The sequence below is a fragment of the Semicossyphus pulcher genome, unplaced genomic scaffold (genome assembly GCF_022749685.1).
Source record: "Semicossyphus pulcher isolate SPU_LCO1_2020_fin unplaced genomic scaffold, fSemPul1.0.p SCAF_1, whole genome shotgun sequence".
In the NCBI taxonomy this organism is placed as follows: Eukaryota; Metazoa; Chordata; class Actinopteri; order Labriformes; family Labridae; genus Semicossyphus; species Semicossyphus pulcher.
The window spans coordinates 3790374-3809455 of NW_027211603.1; the positions used below are offsets into that span (position 1 = coordinate 3790374).

The 19082-nt window shown below is 41.1% G+C and overlaps 1 protein-coding gene across 1 annotated transcript; it reads left to right on the forward strand.

Moving 5' to 3' along the window:
* The first annotated feature begins 6240 nt into the window (after positions 1-6240).
* LOC138589569 (photoreceptor-specific nuclear receptor-like) lies at positions 6241-15473 on the forward strand. The gene is made up of 8 exons (XM_069659924.1): positions 6241-6334; positions 7335-7485; positions 7810-7913; positions 8938-9228; positions 10346-10524; positions 10676-10916; positions 14175-14280; positions 15341-15473. The coding sequence occupies exons 1-8, from the start codon at positions 6241-6243 to the stop codon at positions 15471-15473; spliced, it is 1299 nt and encodes a 432-aa protein (XP_069516025.1).
* Positions 15474-19082: the final 3609 nt, after the last annotated feature.

Sequence of the window (19082 nt, forward strand, 5' to 3'; positions counted from 1 at the left end):
TTAGTATGATAGTATGTGGTTTCGGACACACCGCGTGATTTTTGAACTACAACTTGACAATTGAATTTCACCCTGGGTTTACATGGCTGTCAGTGTACATACACATAATTAGCCAAACACTTAAAACAAGGAAAACAAGCTTGACAAATGTAACATAAACATTTAAGCAATGAGATCTTTCAAACCAACTTAGGATGTTTGTTTTACAAGAGAAACAGCTGCAGGAAAGAAATTTGTCAATGTAAATATGTAAAAATGTTTAAACCCAACCAGCATCTTCCTCTAATTATCATCAGTTTTCTAATAATTATAAATGAGGTAAACACATGAGGGTTTGCAAACAATCAGCTGCACCCTTTTTTACATCTCTCACAATATTTGAGAGGTTAATACTCATGATTTCAATAAATAATAAAGCAATAATGCTTTCACTGAGGAGGTCATTTAACTCATAAAATATTAAAAGGCAGCAGCAGCACATTATGAGTGAATTAAAGCTGCATAAAACATGAAGAAGAGATGAGTCGGTAAATCATAGACTGGATTAAATGCTGTTTGTAACGGTTTTAAGCATGAAGAAAAATCCTCAGATATATCAGATATAGACAGACACTGTAGTCTGTTATTATTCCAAGTATAACAAATGAAATATATTATCATAATACATGTAGATTAAAAGTTCAACAGGAGGAAGCAGATAAAACATATTGATGGAGGTGTATGGGTGCTTACAGAGCCTGGGTGCAATAAAATAGTTCTAAAATATGGAGGCAAGGGTTAACGAGCTACAACAGACCAAGATGTTTATATGAGGAAAAATGTGCTCCAACCAAGGCTGCCCATAAAGGAGGGAAAAAGGGTAAAGCTTCCTCTGGCCCAGCCGCTAGGGGGGCCCAGGAGGTCAGCAATCACATGGCTCATCCTAAATTTAAGCAAAGACATCTAAACTCTATTCTGAACCTAAATACTCACCAATACGCACAATCATTGATATTATTAAATCAGTGTTTGAGCATGAGCTTTTGAGGGGCTGCAACTTCAGAAATAATACCAGTACCAGGACACAATTCCAGAGCAAATACAACTATGGAAAGAAAGCTGAATCCCACACAGCTGACACGCCGCAAATACAGAAAAGATGCAAAGTAAAAAATGTTTAATATGAGCTGCAGAAAGCTAAAACATCATCTTTCTATTAGTGGAAATGTTTTCGGCTGTTGTGGCGTGTTTTCCCTTGTAGGCCACCGTACTTTACACACCAAATATTCACACTGTTGATACATGTACCTGTTAAATGTCAAATCAAAACAAAGCAGGTTACGCAATCAGTACAACCTACTGTATTCTGACAGTCTCACACACCTATTTGCTGAATTAGTCCACAAAATGGAGCAGCTGTGGTTCAGTGGTAGAGTCCGTCATCTTTCAATCAGAAGGTTGGTGGTTCGATCCCCAGCTCCCTCAGTCTACATGTCGAAGTGTCCTTGGTGAAGACACTGAACCCCAAATTGCTCCTGGTGGCAAAGCCGTCGGTGTGTGAATGTGAGTGTGAGAGGGTGAATGTGACATGTAGTGTAAAAGTGCTTTGAATGGTCGCAAGACTAGAAAAGCGCGACATAAGTGCGGTCCATGTACCATTTAAAATCGATCAATATCTAGAACATTTCAAGAGTCTGCCCCTGAAGTTTTCCAGAGTGTCCCCTTTCGCACATGCTCCTTACAGCAGGAGATTTTCCCTGTCAGACAGGGTTGGGAGGATCTCATGAAGCAGGACATGACATGAAAAATGTCAGCCCGCGCAGCTAGAAGCTCCTAGATCTCTTCATCCAGTTTGCACACATCTTTGCTGTCGATCCCTTTTCTTCAACATCGAATGTTTTTATTCATCCTGTTATGTGTCGCTCTTCTGGTTTTGCAGCGGTCGCATGATATAAACGTCGCGGTGAATGTTCCGGAGTGTTACCTGCTGCATTTACACATCGGCTCACCCCGACTTCTTGTGGACATTTTACCAGGAGGCTGGCAGGAAAAGTCGGGATGAAAGATCAGTCCGTTTGTGTTTACACATGCTACCATTCGGACAGTGTCGGGACATTTTCAGGAGTGCAGTGCATGTGTGGAAAGGGCTTTACAAATAGAATAAATATATGATGAAAATAATGTGCAAGTTTTGGTTCAAGTTTTGGTACAAGTTGTAAATCAGTGCATGTTTCCATCAACTGTCTAATGTGTTTGAAACATGAGGATTAGTACCTCTGAAACACCGAGGGATTCTCTCTGTTCCCCAAAGAGTCTGGAAAAAAAGACGGCATCCTGGAGGTCCAAAAACAGCCAACTATCACCTCATGTGTGATGTCATGAAGTGCACGCAATGATGTGTTTCTTTCTCTTTTCCGAAACATACACAACTCCATATCCACATCCGTAATCAGCGTGTAATTGGGTGAATTGAACACTGATCTCAGAGGACTAATTAACTGTTAAATCTCTGAAAGGTCAACAGTTCGTGTCGATCCGGGGTGAAGACAGCAGCCACCATATGGCTCAAGATGCCCACCAGGAGTGTGTCTTCACTGCTCTTTTAATCTTTTGAGCTAATTGTGTGTCTCCCTCCCCTCCTCCTCCTCCTCCTCCTCCTCCTCCTCCTCCTCCTCCTCATCGTCTCCTGGTGCCCAGGCAGACAAAATGTGGTCAAACTCTAATCTACTTATCGTCCCTCCACTTTGTTTTCCATCGTGAAGAGTTATCGTGTTGTCGTCCAGCCGGGACTCGCTGACATCGACATTAATTCTGCTCTCAAAGCAAAATATGTACTTAGAGTTGATGACACGGTTGTGGCTTTAAAAACTGTTGTTTTAGGTGTTTTTTTATGTACAGATTATTTAACAAATGGTCAACATGTTGCTCATTGTCAGGATTTAGTCAGGATTTAAAAAATACTGAAAGTCTACCCCATCGTTAGTCAGGATTAAAGTTGTACATTTACACACTGTATATGTGATTGAGTAAACATATAGGCCTACATATTCTCGGGTTATTGTAAAATTTAGAACCTTAATGTTGTGAAACCCACATAAAATCCTTAATATATCACAGACGATGTGATTCCTGCGTCCTCGGTGAAATGGGGTTTGGTCTGGAAGCTGTTTTTTGTGTTTTTTAGTTCATTGTTTTGGTTTTCTGGCCGACAACAGGAAGTTGTTACCAGCGAACACACTCTCATACACCTGCTCTTCACTACCTGCCCAGCACCAAACAGCAGACACAATTCAAGAACAAGAAATAGCTGAAGACGTGGAACACTTAGCGGTAAAAGAACAGTTGGTGTGGGACATTACACTGTTTACCTGTTAGGATTCATATTCCATCCTAGACTACATCATGCAAGAGGTTTTTTTAGGTACATCATCTCGCAAGTACGAACACTATAAATAGCCTTTTTTGACATTCTAAATTAGTTAAATTAATCTATTATCTATACCACTTATCCTGTTCAGGGGGGTCAAACCCAGCTGTCATTGGGCGAGAGGTGGGGTTACACCTGGACTGATCGCCAGTCAATCACAGGGCTGACACATAAGGTGCTTTTCGACAGCCGGAACCTTCCCCAGGAACTAGGAACCTTTTGAGGAACTCTGCGTTTCGACAGCAGGAACTTTCCCCAGGAACTAGGAACCTTTTGAGGAAATCTGCGCGTTTCGACAGCAGGAACTTTACCCAGGAACTAGGAACCTTTTGAGGAACTCTGCGTTTCGACAGCAGGAACTTTCCCCAGGAACTAGGAACCTTTCGAGGAACTCTGCATGTTTCGACAGCAGGAACTTTCCCCAGGAATTAGGAACCTTTTGAGGAACTCTGCATGTTTCGACAGCAGGAACTTTCCCCAGGAACTAGGAACCTTTTGAGGAACTCTGTGCGTTTTGACAGCAGGAACCAGGGTCTACATTTAGTAGTTGACTTACCCCCTGAAAAGTCCCTGCTCAGGGAGTTGGACTTTCCAAAGGTCCAGGAACTTTCAGGGCGGAGCCTGCAGTGCTGATCGTTTCTGATTGGTCGAATACTCACAGCCCTTTATTTCACCCACTAGGGTGATGTGCTATTGGAAAGAAATACATAGAAATATCTTTGTGTTTGTTATGTGATATTTATTGTGAAATTAAAAAATACAGAAAATTAGACCAGATTAATGCAGTGTGTTTTCATGAGCATATTAACTATTAACAATCATATTTATTATTATTTGGGACTTTTATTTTCCTTTAACATAACAAATCCCCCCTTTTACTTAAGACACCCTTATGAAAATGTAGAGATAGTTCAGGTGCAGCGACACGTTTCCTTATATAATAAACACAAAGAGACCTGTGGGCTGCTGCTGTGTTTTACAGTTTCTTCAGACGTCATCAGTCTGATCTGCATAATTTTCCCGGGACTTTAGGCCACTGTGGAAACGCAGACAACAATGGGCCACAGGAACCATTAACATTTACACCTAGGGCAATTTAGAGTCACTGATGTACCTAACGAGCACGACTTTGGACTGTGGGAGGAAGCCAGAGTACCTGGAGGGAACACATGCATGCACAGGGAGAACATGCAGACTCCACACAGAAAGGCCCACTACGTCTGCACCGGGATTCGAAGCAGGAAGTTACCAAAACCAGAAATATAGTTACAATTTTTTCATTAATTCTTAGAAGTTAGTTTAATTCAATTATCTTTCATTTTTGGGTTGTTTTAATGCGCATTACAGATTGATTGATGATTATTGTTGCTGCAAGTCAGCTGGATGCAATTTTTTCAGGTGATAATAAGAGTTTGGGCATGAGCTTGTTCCTCTGTGAAAGCTCCGCTGTCCACTGAAAGATCAGAGTCCTGAGCTCAGTTTTTAACACACACTACAAGCACAGAACCAACAGAAAAACAGACAAAGAGTCAGGACAGATCACAACAGCTCATGTACTGTTCAGATTACAATTGCTCACTTGGACTGTTCGACTTTGTCAAGAAACAAACGATGGAAATAAACAGAAAGTTTCAGGACCTTTAAAGGACAATTACACTGTCTATGTTTGCTTTGTTTGACACCTGCTTTGAGTTTAATATTCGACACGGATCTTCCAAGACTTTGTTCGAATCTGATTGTGGCACTTTTTTGAAGGTGGTACTCTACATTTAGCCCCAAATTGTCGCGCGTTTTTCATTTTCATTTACATGCTGCTTTTCTGCCTGGTTTTGGGTCCTCGTGTCTACAAACTGCTGCCTGTGTAAATGCCAAATGTAGGATGATTTTAGCTCCTTAATAATAAATAAGAGACCCTCCTGAATGAGCCGAATTAGTGCCGACTAAAACATCAACCATTCAAAACTCCATTACTCCCTCTGTGACCTTTTTCTGCTGTCAGTCGGAGGGAAGCGGATGATCTCTAGTTTGTCAAAAAATGAGCTAAATTGGAGTTAATGTGCAGCTCCTCTGCAAACACTGAGGGTCATTATGAACGGGAGGCAATCACACAGATCAAATATACAGCCAGGGGGAACTGGAGCTGGAATCTGGAGGGGAAATACAAATTAAAGAGGCTGGTAAATATAATAATGCGGCCTCATGTAATCATCGCTTAAATGCAGATACAGAAGAGGAGTGTTGAGTGATGGCTGACAGAGGAGATACGCGGGGACGGAGCAGGACGGGAACTGGTTTAAAGTTACAACCAGAGTTTTAGGAGTCAAAATCATCCTTCCTGTTTGTGCGTCTTCTGTTTTTGTTTGCAGACACATGAAGATGTGAGCCCGGGCAGCACCAATGTGACTGATTGATCCAGTAGATGAACAGTAAAGATTAAGAGGATGACAAATAAGCATGCTGCTTACACAGCGCGTGGGGCTAATCCTCCCCCCTCCATCCTCCCCCCGTCGGGCTCCCTTTTGAGGAGCTGCCACCGAGGAGCACCCACAGACACTGACAGACCCCAGAGAGAGGACACTCAACCTGTTGAACAAGTGTGAGCTCGAGCTGATGTCAGGACCCCGACCCATCTGCAGCTCCACACAGTAGAGGCTCCGCAGGGGGACCCAAGCCACCATCTGCCTGCTGTGATCACCGGAGGCCTCACAGCGACACATTTCTCTCTGAGAGGAACTTTTTCTGTGTTTTTTCAGGACATTTTATCTCCACAGAAGAGGACTAATAGTTTATTTTCTTTATTCGTAATCACTTCAAAGACATTTATAATAAAGAAAATGATGGAGGATCACCTGTCGAAGATCCCCATGATGTCGTCCTCGTCCCCCGCTGAGTCCTCAGTGAGCGGCGGCACAGACGACAGCAGAGGAGGTAAGAGTTTCACACGGGAGCAGCAGGTGCTCATGAAACCTGAAAGAAGGGGCACAAACTCGGCCTACAGTCAGAGAACAGCAACTTTTTGATGCTTTTAATAATATATTTTATTTTTACATTCCCATTTTGTGCCTGTTTAAATATGTAACTAAAAAATAATCTGTTAAAATTAGCAAACGCTTCTTTAACATCACACGAGCATGAGGCAAATTTCAAATATCATAAATAAATATATTTTAACATTTTTACTACATTTACAATTTTTTTTACAATGTATTCTTTATTCTTTTTTTCTTTTTTTTTCTTTTTTTGTATATATATTTTTTACTTTAAATGTTTCTTGCTTTTTACGATTTTTTCTTTTTTTTTAATGATTTTTTCCATTTGTTGTTTTACAAATTGTTCTAGTGTTTTTTTTTTACGATTTTCTTCTTTTTTTTTAACATGTTTTTCTTGGCTTTTTTCGATTATTTTTTTCTTGTTTTTTTTTGTACTTTTCTTTTCTTTTTGTTTTTTTAAGATTTTTTAAAATCTACTTTTTTCACATTAATGTTATACATGTATGTCTGTGTGGTTGATCGCATATGGTGAATGTTATATTTGCTTGAGGAGATTTACAGCAAATTTCGTGGTACAATTTGCGTCATATTCTTATTTTAATATCAATATAAATCCCCTTTTATGAAATGAAAGTTCATTAAAGTAGAAAAAAAGCCCAAATCATTGTGTATTATGCCACTGAAAGCACTGCTGTTTGAATGTATATATGAATCATTTTTTTATTTGGATTAATATCTATATTCTAGCATTGTTTGTTTCAATCTGCCTCCAGCCATTAATTGTTATCATTTCCTGATAATCCACTAAATGAGACTTCACATGTTGTAACACTGTGCAGCTCTCTGCGGGCCGAGCTGACGGTACAGATGGCAGGCACATGTATGAAACAATAACATGAATGGCACTAACCGACCTGCCCTGTGTGTTTGACTCACAGCCAAGAGTCCGGCCCCGGGGAAAGCTCTGAGCCCGGCCCTGGTGTGCAAAGTGTGCGGCGACACCAGCAGCGGGAAACACTACGGCATCTACGCCTGCAACGGCTGCAGCGGCTTCTTCAAACGCAGCGTGAGGAGGAGGCTCATCTACAGGTAAGAGGAGGCTGATAACCCACAGTGTTTCAGATGTTTAGATCCTCATTTAATAACTGTAGAATAACAGGGTCTGCCTCACATCAAAGCCAGTTAGTGTAGAGGTGCATTATGGGAGAAATTCAAAGAGTAAAGATTGCATTTGTTTTTCAGCCTTTTTACCAAATCATTCTCACACACATCATTTTTTTTAATATCAAACAAAACACTGAACATTCTGTATAATTTCTGTTCTAGAAATGATGGTAAGTGAAGTTTTTGTAACAGTTTACAGTTGTTTTTTGTGTGTACTGTTCCTTTAAAGTCTTGGTTGTGCATCAACAGGTGTCAGGCTGGTACCGGCATGTGTCCCGTGGACAAAGCTCACCGCAACCAGTGTCAGGCGTGTCGGCTGAAGAAGTGTCTGCAGGCGGGAATGAACAAGGACGGTGAGTGTAAGAACTGACACTGGGGTTACAACAGTACAAGTGTCTGTCTGTCTGTCTGTCTGTCTATCAATCAATCCATTCACACATTTGAAAACCATCCCAGAAAGTATCTTGGTTTCTTAGCTTCACAGTATACAGTTTTAAAACCAATACAGAAGTAGAAGAAACAGACTACAAATTATTTATTACTGTACTTTTCAGGTATGTGTTCTTCGCTTGGGTGTTTACTTTGCAACATAACATTTAAACACAAATACATTTATTTTCTTCTCCTTACATTTTCGAAACAGGCTTGTTACTTTAGCTTTAATGTTTAGATTATCTCTTAATATTCTGTTCTTCTACTTCGTTAAAGGGATAGTTCAGGTTTTTTGAAGTGGGGTTGTATGACGTACTTCGTACAGTAGATAACAGGGCGTCAAAAATAAAAAAATACAGCGACACTTAAACTGAAATGTTTGTTTATATGTAGGACTCTTTTAAGTGGCTAAAGAATGCGGTACTCCTGACCCCTTCTGCAGCGGTGCTTAGCTTAGCTTCTGTGTAGGAACTCAGGCTGGCTTCTCCTAACAGGGACCGTGCTGACTGTTATCTACTGTACGTAGGACACTTACTATTGATAAGCACCTCATACAGCCTCACTTCAAACAATCCAAACTATCCCTTTAAAGAATGAGTGTAGTTTTCACCTCCGCACAATTAAAGTTATTATCAGTTAAAAGAAATTTGGCTGAAAAAAGTGCCTTTTAAAGAAGACTATCTCCTGACAGACTCAAACATAAAACCGTTTTTATTTGAAGAATATTTAAAAAGCCAAATTTTTGTTAAATTAAGAAAGCTGATGAAACCATTTAAACAAGAGAAATTAGGTGAAGAAAAGAACCGGGACCTTTAGAAACAACTAATCTACCTTAAGAAAATGTCTGACTTTAGCAATAAATGAAGCAAACTGTAATTCCTTTTAGCAACATGTGATGATTCTGTGTTCGCTGACCTCGTTTCCTCCTCCTCTTCCTCCCAGCAGCAGTGCAGAACGAGCGTCAACCCCGCAGCACAGCTCAGGTGCGTCTGGACTCCATCGACGTCGACCCGGAGAAGGAGCACCTGGCCACCACACGGGAGCCCGCCTCCTCATCCTCCTCTTCCTCCGCCTCGTCTTCCTCCAGCTCTGTCATCACGTGGCCCCACATCAGCTCCTCCATGTCCATCACCTCCTCCGTGGCCCCCCAGCGCTGCGTCAGTCCTCAGAACAACCACCGCTTCATGGCCAGCCTCATGACGGCCGAGACCTGCGCCAAGCTGGAGCCTGAAGACGGTGAGCAGGGTTTAAGTGTTTGAGGGTGGAGCAGATCGGACTGAACAAAAGACACAGGAAGCAGCTTTTCAAGAGCTGGTGTCATGAACTGAATTATTTATGGTTCAGAGATCAGAGATGGTTTAACTTAATTTACTGTTACAGCACGGGAACAAAATGAAAGATATAAAGGCCGACTGTTTTTAGGAGGGAAAGATACATTTGATCTCATATTAAAGTGTTCAAGTGTTCAGCTTTTGTAGAGTTTGACGACTGTGGATTAAAGATCCAAGATGTTTATTGTCGCTCCAGTTATACAAGTACAGTTGTGTGAAATACTTACGTTCTGATTAGAAAGGGTAAAATATTAAATATAGAGACATAAAATAGAATTAAAAATATAATAATAATAAAATAAGGAAGCAGTAATGAAACAGTTACATAAAATCTAACCTCACTAACTAAGCACTAAGTTACCTACAATAACCTAAAAATAACTCAAACTAAGCCCAACAAGTTGGAGTTGACTTCCACTTCCAAATATTCAGCATACAGAGCGATTTAAAACAGACTTAACGGTCATGACTAAGGGAAGCCGAGGTGCTGTCAGACAACTTCCGTAACCTGGCAACAGTAAGCACCGGTGAGAAGCGCTCTGAGATTGAGGTCGTGGGCGCTGGTCGGCGTACGTGGACACGTGCCATTGTGCTAGCATGACATGCTAACAGGTTTAAGTTAAATGCTAGCTTAGCTATGAGTGTGAGTTACTATTTTTGTTACAACATGATATTGTATTGACGATATCCGTCACATATATCAACAAAAAGCAACTAATATATGATTTGACATTTTTTTTATAAACTTTAACAAACATTTAAAGAAAGAAACGTTTTTTTCAACTATTAGATGGTGTATCTTAAAGATGACGATATGAATCAATGTTTCACTTATTGTGAATATTTATGTCGAAGTGCTTATTATTGAAACAGTATAGTGATCCATAAAGATGAATTGTTAAACTAATCTTAGTTTGGATCCATAAACTACTTTGAGTCGAATGTGATAGCAAAACAACACCTGAACTAAGGTGCAGTCTTACCCTAAACCCTTCATCCTAACCTCGCCTTTTCTGTTTCAGTTGACGAGAACATCGACGTGACCAGCAACGAGCCGGAGCGAGCGTCCTCGGAGTACCACATGGCTCTGTACCCGTCCAGCTCCGAAAACGTGTACGAGACGTCGGCCAGGCTGCTCTTCATGTCGGTGAAGTGGACCAAGAACCTGCCTGTGTTTTCCAACCTGCCCTTCAGAGACCAGGTGAGAAACTAAGACATATTCTTATACTGACACTATATTTTTTTTAACTTAAAAATGAATAGCGATCAGTTGAAACTTATTCTTCTGTTGTTTTAAGCTAAAAACAAAGCTACATCTGTATCTTACGACTCATGTCTTCATGTCCCACCAGGTGATCCTGCTGGAGGAGGCGTGGAGCGAGCTCTTCCTGCTCTGTGCCATCCAGTGGTCTCTTCCATTCGACAGCTGCCCGCTGCTCTCTCTGCCCGACCTCTGCCCCGGCATGCAGGGCAAAACCAGCTACACCAGCCTGGACCTGCGCCTCCTGCAGGAGGTCTTCAGCCGCTTCAAGGCCCTCGCTGTCGACCCCACTGAGTTCGCCTGCCTCAAGGCCATCGTGCTCTTCAAGCCAGGTGAGGCCACAGTATTTGAATGATGATATTCTGAGAGCCCAAAGGAGGGGCTGAGATAGTGAGCTGATTAGCTTGATGAGTAATCCTTATTTTAATTCAATTTCACTTGTACACAAGAAATAAATATAACTGGTAGATTAACATAACATTTAGTGAGCCAGCCAACAAATATGGCAGCTTGGTCAGTGACCCAACACGTAGAAATATGAAGCTGTAGGTTTCCCTGTAGCTGGTGGGGGTTCAAACAGACAAGGGGCTTTCATCCAGGAGAGCGGGGTCTGATTCCTGTGTGAAACCAAAAGTCAATTAAATTTAAGTAGCGTGATGTATGTTAGTGATGTAAGTTATCTACGTAACTAGCATAAATATACTAGACAATTCCCCGTTGGGAAATCGCGAGAGTGGGCTGTGCTGCGCTGCATGTCTGTGTGCGCGTGTGTGTGTGAACCCCACGTACATTGAACATATGATAACATTTAGCTAACAGTCTAGACAGACACATTCTGTACTTATGGATAGCCTATAGCTTTGCTAACCCCTGTTGGGAAATTTCCTATGGAGATCTGTTCAGGCCGAGACTAGAATCATGCATGTGAAATTTGAAGCTGATATAACATTGTATGTAACAGGTAGTACTGGCTCTTGCCAGTAGGTGGCGCTAAGAGTATGAGCGAAAAATGATTATGTAGAACTGTTCAGTCCGACACTGTAATCATACATGGGAAATTTCAAGCTGATTGAACATTGTATATGAGAGTTACTACTGGCTCTTACCAGTAGGTGGCGCTGTGATTATGAGTGAAAAATGAATATGCAGATGTGTTCAGGGCAGTACCCTCATCAAACCTGTGAAATTTGGTGGAGATTGGACAATGTATATGAGAGTTGATACAGGCTCTGCCCAGTAGGTGGCGCTATGACTATGAGTGAGAAATGTATATGTAGATGTGTTCAGGGCAGTACCCTCATCAAACCTGTGAAATTTGGTGGAGATTGGACAATGTATATGACAGTTTATACAGGCTCTGCCCAGTAGGTGGCGCTATGACTATGAGTGAGAAATGTATATGTAGATGTGTTCAGGGCGGTACCCTCATCAAACTTGTGAAATTTGGAGCAAATCAGACAATGTATATGAGAGTTGATACAGGCTGTCACCAGTGGGTGGCGCTATAGTATTGGTAAGGAAAGGAGTGTGTAGATCTGTTCAGGGCGGGACTCTGATCAAGCATGTGAAATTTGGTGCAGACAGGATGAAGTACAGGCGAGTTATCGCAGCCTAAATGTCATGGCGAGGCATCATGGCGAAGGTTATATGCGCCGCGCCGCCAGGGTCACGCCCTCTGTTGTAACCTGAACAAGTTTTGTCACAGACCTTAATCAAGGTCTTAAGAGTTTCCTGACATGAATTTGAGGTTAACATGTTTTACCACCTTGGAGGAGGGGCTTGTAGAGTCACATATGTCACTTCCTGTTTCCAGTAGCGGGCGCTAGGCCTGATGGGAAATATTTTCATGTAATTGTGTTCAGGCTGGGACTCTTGTCATACACGTGAAATATGAAAGACCACACACACACAACTGTCCAATCAGAGTCCTCCTGTGTTGTCTGTCATCTGTATCCGAGGTGATTTGTCCAATGAGATCGATCAGCACGGAGCAGAAGGTTATATCATGGCAGAAAAAACCACACACACACAACTGTCCAATCAGAGTCCTCCTGTGTTGTCTGTCATCTGTATCCGAGGTGATTTGTCCAATGAGATGGCTGATATCTGTGCACTTGACACAGACGCCGGACGATCATACTCTGCTGCAGTCTCTCTGTCTGTGTGATTTACATTGGAGTGAATGGAGTAGTTGAGCGCTACTCTTGTCGGTTACAGGCAGATCAATCAAAAACCATAAGTCTTACTGATAAAGTAGACAGATTGGGAGAAAGAAGACAAGTGTGGCTACAACTTTGTGAAAAATCACTGTTCTACTGTGTAATTTGTGGCTGGGGTGAGTCACGGAAAGAGAGAATTTCTGAGAGTTTTTTGGAGTCTGAAGAATTAATTGGCCCAGCTGAGCTCGGTTGCCGCGGAGATGGTTGTCGTTACTCCCTAGCAACGACCAAAGCTGGTGTCTGTGGCAGCTGATCTGAGCGTGATTTCTGGCTCACATTTAGGACGTCAAACTACTGCCATTTCTTCCAAACCAAACATGATATCGGCAAAATTTCTTCACCATCAAGCCAGAAAGGCCTTAAAGAACACAGACATAAGTTTTTGTGGTCCTAGCTTCTAAAATGTGGTAATAGGAGCGAGTTAAAAACAGGTGCACTTTCGAGAATCCTGGAAAATCCTCCTCCCGATTAACATTGGAGTAAATGGAGCAGTTGAGAGCTACTCTTGTCGGTTAGGGGCAGATAAATGAAAAACCGTACATCCTACTGATAAAGTAGACACATTGGGAGAAAGAAGACAAGTGTGGCTACAACTCTGTGAAAAAATCACAGTTCTACTGTGTAATTTGTGGCTGGGGTCGCGAGAGAGAGACAGAATTTCTGAGAGTTTTTTTTGAGTCTCCGCACTCTGTCAGTTAGCTCTGCACGAACATTCCGCAATACACACCCATTATAAATCCTGAATTTTTCCAAAATAACTCACCATCTTTAAAGGGTCACCGTTCAAAAACGAAACATGGTAGGAAAAAAGTTCAAATACAACTTAAATAGACAAGACCCGTGCCTACATTTTAAAGTTTGAATGGTGTTTCTAGGTGAACGTAGGCCAGAGCAGGAGATGTTTGAAAAACGTCTCCGATTTTCGAGTTTTTTTTTCCTCGTCCCATTCATTCCAGATGGGAATTTTTTCCCAGTTTTTCGCGTCTTACGACGCGAAAAATTAATATTCTGGAGATAAAAATAATAGCACACCGAGTCCGAACGAGCCGCACGTTTTGATGTATTTTTTATTTGTGTGCGCTCAAAGCTGCGGGGCAAGAAAGAAACCGAAAATCTGGTAGGAAGAATAATAATAAAAAGAGGCGCGGTGAAGAACAATAGTGGGCTGTGCTTCGCACAGCCCACAATGGACCCCTATAGCTACGCTATAGAGGGGGCCATTGTGGGCTGTGCTGCACAGCCCACTAATTAGTACGTCTTACAACCCAAACCAAGAAATTGCCTAAATTTTACCAAACTGACCTTTTTGCAACATTAAACATTTTATTTTTCATTTGTGTGACTCACTTCTGTGTCTCCGTTCTTCTGCAGAGACTCGAGGTTTGAAGGATCCAGAACAGGTGGAGAACCTGCAGGATCAGTCTCAGGTGATGCTGGGACAACACATCCGCTCACACTACCCCAGTCAACCTGCCAGGTAACATCACAACCTTAGTGCTGCATTAATATTAAAAAATCCACTTTTAACTATTTTTACTATTTAAATCTGATTTATCTGGGATCTCCTCGATGTTCAATTTACTGACTTTAAATGAATCCTTTTTCTGTCCACCTGCCTCCGGGACTTTGTATTAAAGTGACGTAGTTCATTTTTTTTAACACTCAGAGAGATTCATAGTTTATTTCCTTCAAATGTTACAGTACAAATTCATTTCTGTGTCTTCTCCTCCAACTATTTTTTTCCCCTTTAAATGCTTTTTGGGCTTTTATAGAGACGATTACCAGAATTATTTTATGTACACGTTTAAAAGTCATAACATTGAAGTCCTGTTCAATCAAAGTGTTTATTGAAGTAAATACAAACTCTTTGTACTTCCATAGTTTAGGACTTAAGTTGACTTGAGGGGAGACTTGGAATAATTTAAGACTCAAGGTTTGACCCGTCCACTTCATACAAGTGTAGGCAAACATAGAATTGGATAGCCCAACAGTTTGCATATACAGAATTTATTTGGCCTTTGCACTGGAAGGTATTAGTTCCAGCTATTTTTGTAATAACAGTTCCAAAATGTAAAAGTTCAAATGTTTTGCCACTTTAATGGTCGGCATTAAGACCTGAAAATATTTGCTTAATATGACTCTGTATCTCGTATACACTCAAAGTCTTGCTGCAGCCTGAATCAAATACTCTAAATACCCATTATGTTTCCCGACATACAATAAAGTGACCTAAATCTAAGTGTTGTTGTCACTCACTGCATTGTACTGCTGTATATGAATGCTTGATTAGTATGCATACTGTAATATTTCCATTAAAATAGTAAGAATTTTATGAATCGGTATTGACATACTGACATGAGCATGCTTAAGTTTCGTATGCAGCATCTTACTTGCATGTGCTGTTGCAGGCTACATATGAAATTCCAACTTGCATTGGAATTTGCCATTGCACTTTTTTCTGTCAGTTGAATCTTGAACTCGTGACATCCCTGTAGCTGCAACATGCATCACGATTTCTGTTTCTTGTGTGTTTACAGGTTTGGAAAGCTGCTTCTTCTTCTTCCCTCTCTGCGTTTCGTGAACTCGGAGCGGATCGAGCTGCTGTTCTTCCACAGGACCATCGGAAACACGCCCATGGAGAAGCTGTTGTGCGACATGTTCAAGAACTAAAACCAGAAACCCCGAAGCCCATGCAGTCATCGAAAAACCTCCGGGATTTAGAAGGAGGATGTTTGCTTTACATATCAGAGATTCTGCGTGCTGTCATTTTTTTTAAAGCCACTTTATTTGTTTGTGAATGAAAATGCGATTCAGTTCTGATCACCATGCTTGCTGTCTATCTGTATCATACTTAGACTTTTATTGTGTCTAGTGTTTCATTGTTTGTGTGTTTTTGGTGAAAATTAAATCTTCATTTGTTTGTTGATAGAACTGTACGTCTCTGCTGTCATTAATGTGACTGCTTCATCATGTCGTCATGCCTTGATAAAGAAACAACACTTTCAAAACTGTTCTGTTTTTTCTCAGAAAAAGGGGTTAATCAGGCCTTCAAACTTTCCCTAATAAATAAATAGTTTAAATTTAAAGATACAAATGCGTGAAAAAGATAAAACGCATATTTAGAGAGCAGCTTTAACAGATGATGAGTTCACTGAGACATGGACTTCTGTAGCACAGAGAATCAATCAAACAGTGCCCTCTTCTGTCTGCTTAAATATACATAAAACCCTTCACACACACTCACACACACACACACACACACACACACACACTAAAAATACTAAAGGTCCCCTCATGTGAGTTGCAGTTTTTTTTAGTTCACATGATTAGTAAGAAACTTTGAAGACAGCCAATTTCTTCTTGTTCTGTATAATTACTGTAGGAATGGGCAAACATATTGAGTTAAGGGCCTGTTACGAGTCCAGTCTTTGGGTAATAAACCTGCACAGACAGGATCTGTGCTCATCATCTTCAGAGATGGATTGATAGATTCGGAGATGTGGGTCTGTATAGGGAACATGAATGATGTTGACCAGGCAGAAGGAGCACGAAGAGCATCAGACTTCCACATCAGTCCACCGCTGTTTACATCCATTTTTCAGCAACAGTCCATGTTGGTTTCTTGTAACCATCACTGACATATTTCCTAAACCTTTACCGAGTAGCTTTAGCACCTAAACTTTACTAAAACTTTACATCGGAAAACTCATGTAAGAAACATTTTCAACGGGCATTAGCGTTTTCAGACAAACGACCTTCACGTGTCTGCTACCATAAACACTCTAGAGAAAAAAACTGTTCAACAGTGGCTGCATCATTCATAGCTTGCGTAGACCACTAAGGACAAACTGAAATGAGACGGTCTGGTCTACGGAGGACTTCCTGTTTGCGTCACCAGCTGTTCCCGCCCTTACCCTTGAATCACAAAGCGCTGCTCCTGTCGCCTAGCAACAGGTAGCTAGCTGGCTGACATAGCTAACGTCGCATAACTTAACCTAACATTTTAAAGACAATTTAAAGTACCAAGGCCCCTTTGCTATTTGATTGAGTTGAAATCAAAAACCTCTACATTTAAAGTTTATTCTTGGCCGCGAAAGAGTCCGCCATCTCGTGTGAATCTCAGGGTACATTGGGCCGTGAAGGATGCACTCGACAGATCCTTCATGGCCCGGGAAAAGGAGGACGCATTTGTCAACCGTGTCTGAAGGAGCCTTCGAATTGGGACAGCCTTCGACGTGCCGATTTGACGCAGTAGGCCTTCAAATACATCCTTCGAAGGATGCAGCTCCTAGATTAGGACACAGTTTATATGGCCAAAAATCAATCTTGATCTTAATTTTACTAAATTTATGCTGCACTAGTTTCTGCAGAATATATCTAATGGATGGTTAATACTGCACTGGCCACATCTTTGGCTAATGTAATGAGGTCATAATGTTATATACGTAGGAACAGGAAAATTGCACGTTACGACTGTCACAAGTTACATATTAGGTGGATTCTCTCTACTCAAAGGACTTATGGCTCATGTTTAACTGCTATAATGTTTACCATCTTAGTTTAGGATGTTGGCAATCAGTCCAATAGTTGTTGAGATATTTTAAGTCCGGACCAAAGAGGTAGAGGGACTGACCAACCCACAGTGCCATTAATGTAGCCATGCAGCTAGCATCTAGCATTTTAAAACACACTTCCAATCTGTTACGCACTGTTCCACATATCTACAGCTTTGCAGTAGTTTGCAAATAAAGTATTTTCCACTTTGAAATGGGACATGAAATCAGACGGTAGTATTTGAAACAGGTCGTGGTCTACTTCAACCAAATGTCAGTTTGATAAGAGACGTCACTCAGTATTACTCCGCCTTCAAACACATGAAGAAGCTCAGAGGAGCCGAACTGCACGCATCAAATGCTCCTCTTACTTTCAGACGACTGTGCATGAGAATTCAAAGCTCTGCTGTTAGTGTAAGTATTTATCATTGAGCTTTAATTCAGCTGCTTCATAGGTAAGAATAGCATCCACCACATGTTGAAATAGCAGCAGTTGTGGGTCCTGCTCAAGCCTCTTGGACGTCAGAAAATCCAGGGATCAAATCAGCTGGGCCTCTGCGGCCTCTGTCATATGAGTGAGCTCACACGTCCAGATTAAGAAACTTTGAACTCACACAGCAAAGTGTGCTGCAGAAAAAGTGTCCTGTGGCTCCTTAAAGTGTTCTTTATGATGCACTTATTCAGCAGTGGAAGACTTTAAAGTCGATCCTTTTACTTAAAGTTGTAGTTCTGTGTTCTGTTTGTCCTCTGATCAGAAAATCTGCTCCAGCACTGACCGCTCTAAATGTTTTTCCATCCTGTCTTCTTTCATTATGATGAATTTAAAACAGAAGTTTGGAGTGGTGCTAAACTAAAGCTTTACCACACGTGTAAAACGATCAACATTCTCACTTTGGCCTTTGTCGAGCTCTTTCCACACAAAGGTTTCCCCTGTTTCAATCACAGGTTTTCATCTTATTATGAGATTAGTCTCTTAAGTAACAGGCGGAGGGAGGCAAACAGGTTAAAGGCACGTTGCAGGGCATAATTGACATAACTTAATCTCACACAGAGGGCTGATATTTCAACAGGAAAACACCAACGATGAAAATAAAAGTAATAAAGTAACCCAAAGCTAATGAATGGAATATTTATTTTCCTGTTGGTGTCTCACTCGATGAGCCGGCTTTACGAGCAGAACTTTTAAAATAGTCCAGAGGGATGTTCAGTGGTTTCACACACAGATTTAGGTAATCACCAGGGTTGTAATAAAAACTGTCCATGCATGTAAAGGCAGGAGATTTTGTGTACTTCATCTGGACAACTTAGAGATACTGGTGGTTTATTTTTGCAAAGATTGATCGCTCCATAAGTTACAAACTGATGTTCTAAGATACTTTCTTTCCCATTGGTTGCAAAAGTTCACAAGAAACTAAAGCAACAACTAAAGCTATCTAAACCTTTTGCTAGTTTCGACTAACTTTACACTCTCCGCTAGCAGCGCAAAGTTCTCCTTGAACTTTCGAATGCAGTTTTTCCTATTTGCATTCATTTTATATTTTTTTCATGTAAGCTGTAAGACATTATGGTATCTCATTGGTGCATTAACTGGCGTACTTGCAGATACCGTATTGTAGGTAGTATTAGATTAAATATCATATCAAGAAGAAACACTATCACTTCAAGGCGCACCAGGGGTCACTTTTTGTCAGTTTCTTCCTCCACCTCCTCTCTTATTGACTGTATT

Coding starts and splice junctions, on each gene's coding strand:
- LOC138589569 (XM_069659924.1), top strand. CDS start 6,241: ATGATGGAGGATCACCTGTCGAAGATCCCCATGATGTCGTCCTCGTCC. Junction 6,335..7,334: donor CACAGACGACAGCAGAGGAG/GTAAGAGTTTCA, acceptor TTTGACTCACAG/CCAAGAGTCCGGCCCCGGGG. Junction 9,229..10,345: donor CAAGCTGGAGCCTGAAGACG/GTGAGCAGGGTT, acceptor TTTCTGTTTCAG/TTGACGAGAACATCGACGTG.